Consider the following 17,500-nt stretch of genomic DNA (forward strand, 5'->3'; position numbering starts at 1 on the left):
GCATATAAAGCAGCAAGGAGGAACTCACACACCACTGATGCCAATGCATAAATGATTTTAATGCATAAGGAAAATAAAGAAGGTGCTACCCAGTGAATTGCAAAATGTTTTCGGTCCTTCAGACCATCATCAGTGCCAAACTGATGCAAGTTCCTCCTTGTTGCTTTATTGGATTAATTTGTGGAACCAACGCACCCTCCCGGCTACAAACATAAAGGCGTGACACCCCTTTGGAGTAAATACTATATAAGAAGCATAAAATCAAACAGAAAGAGGCACAACTTGCATCGGTGTGCAACATTGAGGAAGGCACGCGCCGAAACTCGCCTGTGCACAAAAAAACCCCTTTATGCTTGATTTCAAGCATTTTATTTGGGACATCACCCTGAATGAAGAATGAATGAAGAAACCATGAGTGAAGCCTGCTACCTGCCATTAAAGACTAGGTATATAAGAGGCATGTTATAGCATGTAAGTTTTTGTATGTATATCTTTTTTCATGCGGGTAAGCGGAGGATCTTACCACAGGCCCCTGACGTCCCGCCAGACCCAATGGCCCAGGTGGCCCCTTCATGGACAACTGAGGAGGAAAAGAAAAGGGGGGATAGAAAGGAAGAGACAGGAAGAATAATGGCACTGTAACCAAAAACCTCTATTTTGACAAAGGCGTTGTCACCTCTCTCAGTGTGTGGAGAATGTGATACACATGCTGTTGGAGGAAATTCCTCTTCCTTCCTCTCTGGCTTTGCTATAGTTAACAGGGGCAGATCTAGCCATTTTTGGGCCCTAGACGAAATATAAAGATGGGGCCCTCAAAGTCATTGCATACACACAAAAGTCTGTGTTTTGTCTCATACCATACTGTATATGTCTTCAATAACTTAACGTAAGTGACAAATTAAGATCAAGCTCATTTTGTTTGTGTTTACCAGAACTAGTATGACAGTTGGGGTCCCTATGGGCCCCAGGCAATTGCCTAGGTTTGCCTAATGGAAAGTCCGCCTCTGATAGTTAGGACAGGGCCATGATAGATTTCACAATTTGTGGAAAACAAATACCCCCAAAAACGTCATAGGACGCGGAACAAGATGAATGTGAGTACGTAACTTAGCTCTGCTTTGATATTTGATATTGGTTGTGATTGTCTGGTCATCCTTTATGTGCTGTGGTTGTGTGGATATATATATATATATATATATATATATATATATATACAAACCCCAACTCCGATGAAGTTGGGACGTTTGGTAAACAGTGAATAAAATCAAAATGCTATCATTTTCAAAACATTCAATCTATTCATTAGATGGAGAATAGTGAAAAGACAACATATTAAGTGTTAAAACCGAGAAAAAAATATTGTTTTGGGGGACATATGTTCTCATTTCTAATTTGATAAATCCAACACGTCTCAAAAGAGTTGGGACGGGGATCAGTGAAATTTAGTAAACATCCAAATAAGATAAAACAACAAAGAAGAACATTTCAAAATGAATTGTACTGACGGACAATATAGGTGTCCAAGTATAAGATCATCACAGAAAGGCTGAGTCACTCAGAATTAAAGCTGCAAAGGGAATAATTACCATAGTTATTACATACATTTTTGAATTCCCTTTGATTTACCATGATTGAGTGTATATAAGACATATTTTTGTTAATAAAATCATTGTATAGGTTCATGACATCATGAAATATATATTGGCTGTAGTCTCACTCTAGCACTCCAGGAATTAGAGCTATTGAAAATTGACCGTATTAAGAATGCTTAATGCATGAAAATGATACAGGGGTGTAACATTCTCCTAAGCACCTGAGCTCACTTGAAATAGACCCAGAAGACATGGGAAACTGTCCTTTGCTTACAGAAGTCAGCAGAAGTTGTGGAAGTCCATTCTTTTTGACAATAATAGAGCATTGCACATCCTGTGCTACAGTGAAAATGGACCATCCAACTTGTGTTAGTGCTAGCTTCAAAAGTCAGCCTCCATGATGGCATGCGGTTGCAGTAGTGCATTGGTTAAGATGTTCTCACTCATCTGTAGAGTTAAATACAGTGCTGAATGGTATGAATGGGTTTTAAACAGCATGAAAAGCCACTCATGCATTATATTTTGAAGGGAGATCTTCGATTACTGCCACATAGTAAGGTCAAATTGCATTCTCTACTATGTTTTAACAGTTTGGCTCCATCATAAGGACCAGCAGGTGATAAATTGGTGGGTTTTTGGTCAAGACCTGTCACACTGTAAGCACTACAGAAAGGAAAACATTGCAAAACATGACAAGGAATACACCCACCATTTAAGCTGGTGAAATCATGTCCAAGATAGGAATTAACACTGTTTTTTATATAAAATCATCTCATCGGTTAAAGTATTTAACTGTTAAGAGTTGTCTTTTGTTTTGTTTGTAGTCTTCCTCGACATTTGCTGCCATTTATTGTCCCCGTCCCAACTCTTTTGAGACGTGTTGGATTTATCAAATTAGAAATGAGTACATATGTCCCCCAAAACAATATTTTTTCTCAGTTTTAACACTTAATATGTTGTCTTTTCACTATTCTCCATCTAATGAATAGATTGAATGTTTTGAAAATGATAGCATTTTGATTTTATGCACTGTTTACCAAACGTCCCAACTTCATCGGAGTTGGGGTTTGTATATATATATATATATATATATATATATATATGTGTGTGTGTGTGTGTGTGTGTATGTGTGTGTGTATGAGTGTGTGTATGCATTCGTGTATGTGTGCATGGGTGTGCGCGTGTATGTGTGTGTGCGTGTGTGTGTATGTGTGTGTGTGCGCGTGTATGTGTGTGTGCGCGTGCGTGTGTGTGTACTGTATGTGTGTGTGTGCGTGCGTGCGTGCGTGCGTGCGCGCGTGTGTGTGTGCATTTCTCCAGAGGTCTTACCTGTGTCTGCGCCATAATGGCCTGGGCCTGGGCCTCCTGGGCTGACACTGATGGGCCCTTCTGGGAGTCGCCCCCAAACCGGTACTGGAACACAACACACAGCACAAGTAAAACACACAGTTAGTCAAGCAGGCAGTGGCCGCAGAGTGTGTGTGTGTGTGTGTGCACGCGTTCGTGTGTGCCTGTGTGAGTGTGTGTGTGTGTGTGAGAGTGTGTGTGTGTGTGTGTGGTAGTGTGTGTGTGTGCGTGTGTGTGTGTGTGTGTGTGTGTGCACGCGTTCGTGTGTGCCTGTGTGAGTGTGTGTGTGTGTGTGAGAGTGTGTGTGTGTGTGTGTGGTAGTGTGTGTGTGTGTGTGTGTGTGTGTGTGTGTGTGTGTGTGTGTGTGTGTGTGTGTGTGTGTGTGTGTGTGTGTGTGTGTGTGTGTGTGATATTTGATGTGTGAGTTAACTACAAAGCACAGACAAACAAAAACCCACCTGAACCAAGCTTTCGTGCACTGGCCCTTGAATGCTGGACATTATTCTATGAAGCCACATCTCCCCCTAGTGGCCAAATGATGCTATAACCTCTGGTTAAATACACAGTACTGAAATGTGGCCCAGGTATGAAGATACAGGTACATTAAGCTACATGTTGGGGTTAAAGAGGGGCTTGATGGGTGTATTTTGGTGAGGATTTTTACCGGCATCATCATCATGGTGCCTGCAGGACCTGGTATCCCATCAGCACCTGGGAGCCCCGGTCTTCCTTCAGGACCCTGAGAGAGAGAGTGAGAGAGAGAGAGAGAGAGAGAGAGAGAGAGAGAGAGAGAGAGAGAGAGAGAGAGAGAGAGAGAGAGAGAGAGAGAGATACAGAGACAGAGACAGAGACAGAGACAGAGACAGAGACAGAGACAGAGACAGAGACAGGGAATGAATAAGAGCCACACAGTTATCTGATTGTGTGTGTGCATTTGTATTTATGTCTGTGTGTGTGGGCGCGAACACAAGTGTGTGTGTATGTGTGTGTGTGTGTGTGCGTGCGAGCCTGCGTGCGAGCCTGCGTGCGTGTCTGCGTGAGTGCGTGGGTGTGTGTGCGTGCCTGTGTGTGTGTGTGTGCGTGTCTGCCTGTGTGTGTGTGTGTGTGCATGAGTGGCTCACTGTATGTTACTGTGTCCTGAGAGAGATAAAGAGTCTCAACATGTATGTGCATGATATGAGAATCCTGCCAAGCATCCATCCAGATCTACAGCACTCCCCTCTACAGCCCACTGCTGCTCACTGAACAAACAACCAGCCGCCCGCCGCTTCATCTGCACAGCCTGTCACTCAACATCCGCTCGCTCTACAGCACACTGCACTGCACTCACTCCCTAATCACCAACACCATCCTCTCTCTCTCTCTCTCTCTCTCTCTCTCTCTTTCTCTCTCTCTCTCTCTCTCTTTCTATTCCCACCTGTGTGTTATTGAGAGTGCTTTCTTCATTTCTCCATAATACCAGTCTCCCACCCCGTCTCTCTCTCTCTCTGTCTCTGTCTCTCTCTCTCTCTCTTTCCCTTTATCTTTCTCTCTCACACACATTCTTTTCTTTACCTCCCCTCCCTAAGCTGCCTTTTTCCTCCCCTCCTTTATCTTCTTATCTCTCTTTCCTAATCACTACCACTATTCACTCTTTCTCCCTTCCTTCTCTTCTCTCCCTCTCTTTGCTCCCTCCTTTCCCCTCCCCTTCTCTCCCTCCTCCTCTTCCTCCACTCTGTTTTCCCTCTTCTATACACTTGATCACTATCTATTCCCCACGTTCATTTTTATTTTCCGTTACCTTTCTCCTCACTCAATTATTCTTCCTCATTTCATGCCCGTTTACCTCTGCTCTCTCCTCCCTCGGTTTTCAATTTCTTTCTTCTCCCTCTCTTTTTTTCTCTTACCCCCTCTCTCTATATGCCTTTCTCTCTTTCTCTCCATCTCTCACTACCTCTTTCTCCTACGCCACTCCACTCTCCTTCCCTTTACTTCACTTTCTATCCCAAATTCAATCTTTCTCTCTCTCTACCGTACATGCCTCTCTGCCAGAGATTATTTAAGTATAGAGATATGCCAACATAATAGGTTTATATGGGCACCTAACATGACCAGGTTCCGGTCTGCCTAAAGGGGCGTGTCATAATGCTCCTAGCATTGAATAGAACAGTCCTCAGGTCTGCCTAGGTCTGCCTAAAGGGGGATTTCCCCCCCAAAAATAGAACCCGGAAACAATGGGCCAATGGAACCTCTCTCTCTCTACTCTCTCTGTCTCTGCTGCCTCAGTCTCACCCTCTGTGCCTCTCTCCCTTTCTTTTTGTTCACTTCCCCTCTCTCTATCCCTTTCTCTCTTTCTCTTCATCTCTCCATACCTCTTTCTCCTCCACCACCACTCTCCTCCTCCCTTCCACGCTCCTTTACTTCACTGTCTCTCTATCCCCAATTCCATCTTTCTCTCTCTCTGCATGCCTCTCTGCTACCTGGGTCTCTCCCTCTGAGTCTCTCTCCCTCTCCCTTCTCCCTCTCTTTTTTTCTCTTCGCCTCTCTCTATCCCTTTCTTCTCTTTCTCTTCATCTCTCCCTACCTCTTTCTCCTCCACCACTCCCCTCCTCCCTTCCATGCTCCTTTAACTTAACTTTCTCTCTATCCTCAGTGCTGCCTTGGTCTCTCCCCCTGTGCCTCTCTCACCTGCTCTAGGCTGCAGTCTAAATGTTTTCCTCTCCTATCGAAACCCAATTTAGCTATCAGCTCACCGGAACGCATTCATCGGCTGAGATAATAACTGCTGTCAATCACAGCTCCTCACTGCACACACAGCACCCCACCACCCCCCACCCGCGGGGTAACAGATCTCGCTATAGGTAGCTAAATGATTAAAGCCCAGCCAAAAAATGAGAGGCGGCAGTTTGTGGTTGGTTGGTCGCACTCTTCTCCCCAGCAGCACCCATGGGTGACAGAACTGACTTCCATCCTGCCTGACTGTCTACAGGGCATAACAGATGCGTTTTGAAGCCTCAGACAGATACTGTATCCGGCATTGGTGAAGAGGAATAAATAAATAAATAAAAAATCCCCGACCGGTAGTGCTTCTAGCGTCAGCTCTCAGCAGCAGTGGGAGAAAAATACCTGAATATAAATTGGCTTGTAGATTGGAGAGGCTGATACGTAGCTGAGCCTGCTGGGAGGTTAATCTTTACAGTGCAGAGGCAAACACATCTGTCAGGTAAGGGTGGGATAGAGATCTTTTAATTAATTCAGACAAACTCTTCCTGTTTATTAAATTAGGGCAGACTTGACAAGGGTGAATGCCGACCGAGGATACGGATGTTGTGTATGTTTGTGTGTGTGTGTGTGTGTGTGTGTGTGTGTGTGTGTGTGTGTGTGTGTGTGTGTGTGTGTGTGTGTGTGTGTGTGTGTGTGTGTGTGTGTGTGTATTTGTGCGTGCGTGCGTGCGTGCGTGCGTGCGTGCGTGCATGCGTGTGTGTAAGAGAGAGAGAGAGGCAGAATAAGAAGTAGAATGAGAGAATGAAAGAGTGTGAGAGTGAAGGAGAGAGAGATGTGTCAGCAATGTTGGTACGGTAAGTTCATCTGTTCATGTATCTGTGTGTGCAAATGTATGTGTGAAAGTGATCATATTTGTGTGGGTGTCCGTGTGGGTGAGCCAAACTATCTGGCATGAATGGCCAGCATAACTCCACCATGAGCCATCACGTCCCCATGGCCACATTATTGGCCCTGAGCAAAGGTCAACGTGCCCACACACACACAGACACACGCATGCCTCTGTGTACAGTTTACAATCTGTCACCATGGCAACAGCTAACGTCCATTCCCCTCTGGTTGGGATCAGTCTGACTTCTCTGCCCTTGAGGTCTACTGCCAGCCATGGTGGAGGGGGTCATATCTTACTTGACCCCTGCAATGTCCTGTTTGGCAGAAGGACTGTACATTCTGTGGACAATACACGGTTCAACAGATCTGTTCCAGTCGATTTTGTGACTGGAAAAACTGCTTTCCTGGTTGAAAATTGCCAATGAAAAATACACCGCTCAACATATTTCCCGGTTGGAATTCCCCATTGGAAAATGCCCACTCAATATCAGGGCAGTCCGTGATAACGAGTGGGCATTTTCCAATGGAGAATTCCAACCGGGAAAAATGTTGTGCGGTTTCAAAAATGGACAGTTGAAAATGTGTCCAGTCCGTGTAACTGAATAGAACGGAACCTTGGTGTCCATTCTAGTGTGCGGTCATCGGTTTGGCATGAGCAGCACTCACCCTCTCTCCTGGGTCGCCTGTGGGTCCTGGGGGCCCGGTTGGCCCCGCCATGCCTGGAAGACCCTGCGGAGCCACACACATGACACGCAGGCTTATAGCAGACACACAATTCAGCACTGTGCCTAACATTTGCAGTCTTCCATGATCACACAGTGGACTATGTACTGTAAGGAGTCAGACAGTCAGACTCAGACGAACTGTAAAATGACCCAAATAATGACTTGTATTCATCATGTAGTGTGGCACTCAGTAATGAGAGGTTGTAAAATGAGTGCAAATAGCATGGATCAGTTGATAATAATGTGCTGCGGCCTGATATGAGTGTGCTACAGTCAGATAATCCAATCCCTTTCCAAAATGTAATGTAGCGCCTCTCTAGTATTTATGACTATTATGAGAGAAGCTAACCTGAGTCCTTATACTGTTATTATAATGTGTGTGTTTCCCCTCTGAAAAGGTAACTTGTTAAGTAACCTGATAATTGTGTGTTTACCTCTGAAAAATATATTACTCCCTGTAATACAAGTGTTACAGTTAATATACTTATGTGCAATAACACCTATGGAATAAACCTCAGACAGATATGACATTGAATGACACATTCACCAGAGTTTAAATGATAACACAAACTATTTACTGAATATAGAATGCAATAAAGTCACTTTGAAAAGATTAAGAATAATGCAAGAATAGTAAAAATGTAAATATCAACACAATTACCCACCTCAGGGTTTCAAACAAAAAAATGCACAGACCAATATTCTTCTAATGGGCCCAAAATAAAAAGATTACCTTAAAGCCGGCAGTACTAATAATGTTCAATACAGTTCAACCCAAAGTCTCACAGAAACAAAAGGTCCCCACCCCAATTCTCTCGTCGCAGGCCTGATAGCAGCTTGAGTGCGGTGTAGCCGTATAAACAAACAAATGGCTTCTTCACCACGAGGGCATTGAAAATAAAATACCGGTACCTTACTCACTCGTCGATGACGCAGGTTGGGCGGTGTTATGCAGATTCAGCAAAGTCCAGTCAGTTGCATTTAGTCGCCCCTTTGACACTGCTGCAGGGCTTCGTTGCAGACACGGCTCTCGTGGTCTTCCCTCTGCTCGTGTGGACTTCTCAGCTACAGTTGGCAAGCCGCTAACTAATTAGCAAAGTCCATCACGCAGCCACTGGATGCACGAAGCGCGTGAAATAAACGGCGATGCAGTCTTCCTTCTGCCTCACGTTAAATTGTCCATCTAACCGGCAGATAACTATCTCACACAAGTTACACAAAGTCTTCATACCGAAAGCTTCACTTACATGACAATAGTACCTCAAATTCAACTTCCGTGAATCAGATTGATAACTCAAACTGGGACAGACTTAATGCGTGGCTTCTTCACAAAATGCATTTTTCCTTCTGCCCCACGTACATCTCACGTATCACTTCCTCCCCTTTGACCCGTCTCGTGATTGGCTAATCACAGATTATACAGAAAAGAAATAAATTGAAAACAAATACAGACATCATTTCACATACTTCTATGCAAAACTTAAGCATTTTAACAAGTGTCCATACATAGGAAATATAAGAAAAATAACATGACATATTGAATTAACATGCCTATTACCCATATCTATGTTTCTTACAGAAACATAGCCATAATGACGTCATTGCTGGCCAATGAATTTTAACTTTCTTCTACTTATCAGTATTTATTGCCATGAACTAAAATACCTTTTAAGCTATTTATAACCTTATGAAATGCATTCACAGATATTTTTAAATACTTAATTACAAATCCCAACCGGGTTACAGTAAGAAGATCTTTCTGCTCTTTGAACTATTATTATTACTGGTACGTACGTAATAGTAGCAGTGATGTGAGTGGATATTCCAGATACAACCAACAACAACAACAACAACAACAGCAACAACAACAACAACAACAACAACAACAACAACAACAACAACAACAAATGAACAAAGAATTGATCATATTACACATGCTGCTGGTAGAGACAGAGTGGAAATGAGTGGATAAAGGATTTCATGTACAATATTTCATACATGGCCAGCAACAAAAGATCACACAAACAGCTCTTCACAAATTGGAACACATATTGTTTGGTTAATCAATTGGAGCGGGCATCAAAAATGGTAAAATACATACTGTAGAACTGTGCTGATATTTCAGAGATGCACCAAAAAAGGGATGAACATATTTCGTAATAAAGAGGAATGGCTACATTATCAATGGCGGGGGATGAGTGACAGCCTACCTCAGGCCCTGGGGGTCCAGGAGGTCCATCCACTAGTGCACCCTGGGAAAAGGAGAGGAGTGCACATGACAAGTCTGACAAAAACAAACATTTACCACACATTTAATTAGGCCTACACTAATATGCATTTTTCAGAGTGAGAAGTGAGAAGTCCGCAGACCTAGAATGCTTTTTTTAACATTTTATTTGTTCATGGCAGGATAACGTTTTGACCTCAACAGTCTTCTTCAGATTCTCTAATGCGGACTTTTCACTCTGAAAACTACAGTACAGTTGGCTTTCGTCCTGCACCTTTCCCTGGGATGTGCACAATCCTCTCCTTCAACACATTTAATTAGGCCTACACTAATGTGTAAACACAGCTGACTACACTTTTTAAAAAGGGGGTTTAAAAGGGCACACTGTAAATAGCCTCGGGCAGAACTACATGATGAACATCTCCCCATAGGAGTGTGTGCTGAAAAAACAAGTTCATACAGCAGGTATGAACAGTCACCACCTGAGCAATGAGCTCTGCATGTTGTAGATTTGTGCTTGATTGCACATACAGTACAACGCTTGAGTGCCATTATAGAAAACCAAACCAGGCTAGATAGATAGATAGATAGAGAGAGAGAGAGAGAGAGAGAGAGAGAGAGAGAGAGAGAGAGAGAGAGAGAGAGAGAGAGAGAGAGAGAGAGAGAGAGAGAGAGAGAGAGAGAGAGAGAGAGAGATAATCTAGAGAATCTAGAGAATCTAGAGAAACTAGAGGGAGTACAAAATTGACTTTTTACAGAACATTGAGGGATCAGAAAGCTTACATTAGACAAGAGAGTAAAAGGATCACATAGCATATAATATGAAAAGACTTGCTGAAAGACATAGTCTGCATGACAGAACCCACTGAAGGAACATGAAGTCTACATGACAGAGAGAGAGAGAGCAATGAACGATAATGTGGCCTACATTACAGAGTCTGTTAAAGGATCACAGTCTACATAAGAGAAAGTGTCGAAGGAACCTACGTATACTGTAAAAAATATCAGCTGCCTCAGAATTCCAAGTCAAATTAAATCCTTATTGTAAGTTGTGTTTGTTGTGTTCAAACAACGCACAGCACTCCACACAACTTACAATAAAGATTTAAATTAACTTGGAATTCTGAGGCAGCTGGTAAACTTAAAATTTCAAGTTAAACCATGCTGTTGCCATTGCAGTGTAGAATAAACTACATAATAACTAGAATAACTACATAAGTTACCATGACTTATCACTGATATGATTTTTACAGTACTGTATGTAGCCTACACTGTGGAGAAGAATTAAAGACACTTACGGGTTCCATGACTGCTTGTTCTCCTTTCTCCCCTTTCTCATACATGCTTCCCTGAAAAAGCAAAGCATTACAATAATTGTAATTATCATATTAGCATATAATTGCAGTTGAAAGACGTTTAAACATTTTTTTTTTTTAAAAGCAGATACGCCCATGCAGGCCAGTATAATGAATTAAGAAGCACCTCTCACTCGGTTACAAGCTAATGAACTGCTTTTAAAGGTGCACCGTGTAATATTTTTAGTAGTTCATTTTCAGAATCCATGCTGCCCATTCACAAATGTTACCTTTCAACAAATACTTACCACCACCATCAAATTCTACGTATTCAGTATGAATGGGTAATTTGCACTTTTCATATATGAAAATTGGGATCTTCTCCTTGGTCCGCCATTTTGAATTTCCAGAAAAAATACTTTTTTACCTGCAAAACTTACTGTACTTTGGTCATACTAGTAAATACTAGTTTAGTACTTAGTAAATAGTCATGAAAAGATCAAATTTGGCAATAGGCAGCACGATTTCAATGAGATGCATGCAATACCTAGCCTAGAAATCTAGACGCCCCTAGCGACCGCAAATTGAATTTGCTCCCGGGGGCAGTCTAGCGGACCCCGGTCGTTTTGCGAGGCTGAAAGTTATCCGATGACAGGGCCAATCAAATCGCGAGGGGGGCCGGGCTACTTAGTAAACAGGAAACTTTCTAAGAAGAAGCATGGTGTCCGTCCGTGCTACGTACAGCACGAAAGTGCACTTATTTTTAAAAGCCTGGATGATAATACATTTCGTGTATGACATGGACTGATGTAATAATACACCATGAACTTATCGGACACAAATAGATCACAACACAATACCATTTGATCATTCGATGTTTTAAACTAGCTCGGTAAGCTAAGTTGAGCATTTTACAGGACCAGATAGTCACACGCTATTATCAGACCACTACTGTAGGTGTAGAGTGAAATTGCTGCCCCAATTTCTGATAAGACACATACCATTAAAAACGAGACATTTGGGAGCTTTGAAAGTCTTTGAGTAGCTTACTAAATAGATGGGAATGGCATAGTCTGCCAAGCTAGTGGCTAGCTAACCTGTCGTCAATAACACAGAGCTAGGTATCCAGTCAATCATAAATATAACCATTTAACAAGCCCCAAATGGCTCAACATTTCGCTGGTTGATCAAGGAGGGGCATGTGGTTGAAAACGAGGCATTTTTGAACTGTATAAGTGAAAACACGATTTATTAGGACACTTGTTTGTGGCTGTGGTCATCACATGCATTCACTGCTACGACGGCTCGAATTTGCCGCTCCACCTACAAAGGGGCCCTCGCTGGCTAGCTAACCTGTCGCCAATAACACAGAGCTAGGTATCCAGCCTTGTATTACATGCCTGCCCCAAATTCTAATAAGATCCATGTCATTAAAAACGAGACATTTGGGAGCTTTGAAAGTCTGTAAGTCGCTTACTAAATAGATGGGAATGACACATAGAGTCTACCGAGCTAGCGGCTAGCCAATCTGTCGTCAATTACACAGAGCTAATATCCAGCCGTGTATTAGTTATGGGTATACAGCTAGCTAGCTAACACCGAACATGCTATGTTGACAACAATCATAAATATAACCATTTAACAAGCCCCAAATTGCTCAACATTTCGCTGGATGATCAAGAAGGGCCGTGTGGTTGAAAACGAGGCATTTTTGAACTATGTAAGTGAAAACACGATTTATTAGGAAACTTGTTTGTGGCTGTGGTGATCACACGCATTCACTGCTACGACGGCTCGGAATTGCCGCTTCACAAGACAGCTGTGACGTTACACAGAAGTGTGTGGGGATTGGTTGTTTGCCATCCAATTGCGTGGCGTTGAGTGCTGAAGCAACCGTTTATCCCGCCCACACTGCTGCCCAGCCCTCCTAGACCCTGGTACAGCTTTTTGCTGTACGGGTCTGGCTCGCTAGGCTATGCAATACCCATTCTAGCCACAATCTTACACAGTGCACCTTTTAGGTTGGAAAAACATTGGTTAAAAAGTTGACAAACTGCTTTTAAAGGTTAGAGAAACACCATCATGCTGTAACCCAGCTGTTACTTCCCCCTCCAACTTCTTGCCAAACATCTCCACCGCACTGTTTGGGGGTATCAGCAATGTATATCTAATTTATCGCCCCCATTTTCTATGCGTGCGCCATCTTCTGTCTGCCTCATCAATTTGCGGTGCACTTGCTCTTTGTGGTAAATGTCAGCGCTGTATGTCAATGTGTCAGCCTTTATATCCCTCTGTGTTAAATGGTACGCTTTCATTATCCTTTCACACGCTTAGAAGAATGCTCAAGACCCTTTAAAATTGAATTTCTTGATGATTTACAATGAATAGGGACTTGGGATATTGAACGTTTAATGTATGGTCAGATTGGCCATTCAAGATGCTTCAACTGTGTATTCTACAACTGTTTTTCACTTTATAATTCTTCAGCCATGGTAAGGTACCGGTAAGTGAATGAAATAGCTTCTGTAATGTGCACATACAGAGCCTGTGGAAAGACTGTAATAGTCATCTAAAAACATTTTTACTGCCTTAACACTGCACTACTGTGACAATACACAGAGCCTTTAGTGATACATTACAACATGGTCATTGCCATTCTCATGACAGTGCATTTGTAACAGGGACCTTGTCTTAAAAACCCCTTAGCGCAGAGCCTATGTTATAACACTACTGTCACTAAAATTGTAATGGCTATGTCCGAGTCTGTTCATTAAGACTCTCTGTAATGTCATAGCAACGTTGTTATGATCTAGGTAAGTATTTTCAGCAAGTAGTGAACAGGCCCGCCAGTGATCCCATCTGCAGTAAGAGGCTACGAGATGAAGGCCCGGTTCCCCCTCCTCCATAACCAGGCTCTGCACATACTGTACCAGAGAGAGTAGAGAAAGAGAGGTTCCATTGGCCCATTGTTTCCGGGTTCTATTATTGCAAGGGAGAGGGGGGGGAAATCCCCCTTTAGGCAGACCTAGGCAGACCTAAGGACTGTTCTATTCAATGTTAGGAGCATTATGACACGCTCCTTTAGGCAGACCGGAACCTGGTCATGTTAGGTGCCCATAGCAACCTATTACATTGGCATATCTCTATATACTTAAAGAATCTCTGACTGTACCTCTCCAGCCCAGGTCTGTGCTCCTTCTCTCTCCGCAGGGCCGAAGCGGTCGTCAAACACCTCGTACTCTTCATACTCCAGCACCTGGGTGTCGTTCTTGAGGTCCTCGTAATCGAAGATCTGCACAGACACGACACATCACAAAAACAGCACCGCTGTTGCAGAGTCTTCAAACAGGAGCAGAAAAACAGCTGCGACTGGGAGCAACAGCAGCACATCATGAGCAAAAGGTCAAGTGGAGGATTTAGCATAGCTACCTCATATTCCGTGATGTTGGGACCGACGGTTACCGTGGAGACTGAGAGGTCATCGTAAAGGTCACGGTACAGATCGTCCACCTGATCCTCCACCACCGGCCTCTTCACTGTTCGCTCCTCCTGCACATGCACACGAGCACAAACTCCCATCACAAGCAGAGCCACGGCAACCGAAACCATGGAAACAGCGAGCAACAGACAAGTGTTCTGACACTGACTGGACCAAGGGCCAGTCTGGAAGGACTCTTTGATACTGTAGGTCAAACAGCCAGTCTTGTTGCTGTGCTCTCTATCTCCATGCCGACACTGATAGGGGCCAATACACTGCTGATCTCACACACACACATGCATAGTACATGCATACATGCGCACACGCACACACACACGCACGCGCGTGCGCACACACGCACGCACACACACATGCGCACACACACACGTACACACACACACACACACACACACACACACACACACACAGACACAGACACAGACACAGACACAGACACACACACACACACACACACACACATACACACACACACACACACACACACACACACACACACACACACACACACACACACACACACACACACACACACACACACACACACACACACACACACAGATTTGTGTTAAGGAGCTGGTTAGACACACATGTAAAGTACAGACGGGGGTTTAATGAAACACGCCTGGGTTATCTTTACAGCAGGCCGGCGAGAAAGACAGGCTAATTAATCATTTCACAAGTGGCGATAGTGTGATTACCCTTAATTAAGAAGCAGTGATGAGAGAGCGAGGCTGACAGCCATGACAGCACCAAAAAAACCTGCCATTAGTGTCGGCATCTCAGCTCATTTTCACTTATTTATTCATTTCTGTCAGGCTGGAAAAAAACCTAAATAACTTCACCTATGCTATAAAAAAGTAGAGGGGGAAAAAATCTCCCTTAAGAGTCATTTCAAAAACCTTTTCACGCCGTTTAATGTGATTACAGATAAAATGCTTTTTGGAGGCTGGGAACCGAAAGTTCTGTTACCATGGTGACCGTGTCACGCAAGAGAAAATGTGGCTAGTTGTTCAGATGGATATCAAAACGGTTCCTTGATGTGGACGGCTGAATATAATCACCGCAATTGAGCTCCGGGTACTTTGTGCAGTCAGTGAAGCATGCAAAAACTACATTAAACCCTGAAGCAAAAGATTATCATTTCTATGATGCACTGCCTCTCTTCCATGGCGAAATACAGCACACAAAATACATTTTTATAACCCATAACTTTTGTTCAGTTTTCAGTCAGTCAGAATAATGTACTACTGCAATCTACATGTTATACACTACTCTACTTCATAAACTACTATATTTGTTTCCTAAACTATGTTAGCCACCTACAATCTAGCAGTAGACCACATTCACAGTATCCCATGATGTTTTTCAGGTTGTGCTGGTTAGTGGTTGGTGGGTGAGGGGGACATGGGTGGTAGGTGAGGGCAACATGGCCGGGTGGGGGTTAGGAGCTGTTAGCTGGGGAGGTTAGCAGGATGGATGGGAGGTGAGGTGAGGTGATGAGAGGTGAGGTGAGGGGAGGTGATGAGAGGTGAGGTGAGGTGAGGTCGGGAGACTTCGTGAGCACAGAGACACCGGATTCGATTGATCTACCTCCACCCTGGACTCAGGCAGTTCTGCTGGCACCACGGAGTAGGGGTCCTCCACATTTGCTTCAGGCTCATGAGTGGGCATCTCTGGAATCAGCGGAGCTGGGGCCTGTGTGGTGGCTCCAGCGGACTGCTCAGAAACAGGAAGTGACTCCAGGGAAAGATAATCAGGCGTCTTCGAAGACGCCTTCAAGAAGCCATCTTCTCCAGCCTCCAGCCCTTCCTCTTCGGCCTGTTTTCTCTTCTTCCTGTCCTTCTTGTTCTTCCCCCCCTTCTTCTTAGATGAGCGATCCCTCTTCTTCTTGGACTTGTCCTTCTTGCCCTTGCGGCCCTTTTTACCCCCTCCCTTTTTGGAGGAGGACTCCTCAGTCTCCAGCGGCTGGTCTCCTTGCATCCTCATGTGGTCGGGCGAGGACGGAAGAGAGGCTGGGATTTGGGCCTTGTGGAGGGAGAGCAAGGGGGGAGGAGTAAAGAAAAAGGAGGGAGGAGGAGGGGTGGGGGTTGGAGGGGGAGGAAGAGGAGACGAGGAGGAATTGGAGAGGAGGAAAGAAGGTGGAGAGAGGGAGAGGAAGGGGTAGGAGGAGAACGAGAAGGAGGGATTGTGGAGAGAGAGAAATGGGGAGAAGGAGAAGGATGGTGGAGGGGGAGAAGAGGATGAATAGGAGAGGAGGAGAGGAGGTGAAGAGAGGGAGAGGAAGGGGTACAGATGAGAGAGACAACAGAGATGATGAAATAACCCAGAAAGACTTGAGGCACAGACAGAACAACATACACCTCAAGCATCTTTTGTAATCCTATCACAGGGCTACTGTGGGGACTCCGTCCCCAGGCCCAGACTGTAGATTACAAATCACAGATAGATAGCGACAGACAAGGCAGGGAGAGAGAAGGAGAGAGAGAGAGAGAGAGAGAGAGAGAGAGAGAGAGAGAGAAAGATTGAGAGAGAGGTAGAGAGACAGAGAGAAAAAAAAGAGAGAACGAGTGAATGGGAGAGGGGGCGCAAGTCATAAATACATTCATCCGATTATGGCTAAGTGGGCTGGATAGATAGATAGATAGATAGAGAGAGAGAGAGAGAGAGAGAGAGAGAGAGAGAGAGAGAGAGAGAGAGAGAGATTAAGTGAGAAAGGGAAACAAGTTGTGAATGTATCTGATGCTGACTGCATAGCAAGAGACAGAGACAGAGACAAGAAAGAAAGAAAGAAAGAAAGAAAGAAAGAAAGAAAGAAAGAAAGAAAGAAAGAAAGAAAGAAAGAAAGACGGACGGAAAGAAAAAAAGAGAGAGCAAGAACGAGAGAGACAGTAAGTAAAAGAGAGGAGGCAATAGGAGTCATAAATATGTCCGGTGGTGGCTAAGTAGGCCGCATAGAATTTCTCAGGGGTCAGAGGTCAACGCCTGCGTGTGATGGAGGCGGGATGATTGTGAGGGCATCCTGCCGCATCTCTGCCTGCAGGTAATACATCATCATTGTCTCTGAGTATCTGTGTGATTGATGACATGGGGGATGAACGGACTGACGGCACGTGAGTGTGTTTGTTCATGGCTGTGCTGTATAGGCAGTGTGTGTGTGTGTGTGTGTGTGTGTGTGTGTGTGTGTGTGTGTGTGTGTGTGTGTGTGTGTGTGTGTGTGTGTGTGT

General features: G+C 44.1%; 1 protein-coding gene across 1 annotated transcript in view; it reads right to left on the reverse strand.

Moving 5' to 3' along the window:
* The window catches only part of col5a3a (collagen, type V, alpha 3a), a 156,878-nt gene that overhangs the window by 82,128 nt on the left and 57,250 nt on the right, over window positions 1-17,500 (reverse strand). Inside the window, exons 6-14 of the mRNA XM_063187356.1 lie at window positions 15,867-16,301; window positions 14,207-14,326; window positions 13,950-14,069; window positions 10,781-10,831; window positions 9,466-9,507; window positions 7,197-7,259; window positions 3,604-3,678; window positions 2,922-3,005; window positions 524-580 (exon numbers count right to left, since the gene is read on the reverse strand). Of these exons, the coding sequence (XP_063043426.1) occupies window positions 524-580; window positions 2,922-3,005; window positions 3,604-3,678; window positions 7,197-7,259; window positions 9,466-9,507; window positions 10,781-10,831; window positions 13,950-14,069; window positions 14,207-14,326; window positions 15,867-16,301 (1,047 nt within the window). The remainder of the gene's footprint in view (window positions 1-523; window positions 581-2,921; window positions 3,006-3,603; window positions 3,679-7,196; window positions 7,260-9,465; window positions 9,508-10,780; window positions 10,832-13,949; window positions 14,070-14,206; window positions 14,327-15,866; window positions 16,302-17,500) is intronic.

The sequence above is a fragment of the Engraulis encrasicolus genome, chromosome 2 (genome assembly GCF_034702125.1).
Source record: "Engraulis encrasicolus isolate BLACKSEA-1 chromosome 2, IST_EnEncr_1.0, whole genome shotgun sequence".
Taxonomy (NCBI): domain Eukaryota; kingdom Metazoa; phylum Chordata; class Actinopteri; order Clupeiformes; family Engraulidae; genus Engraulis; species Engraulis encrasicolus.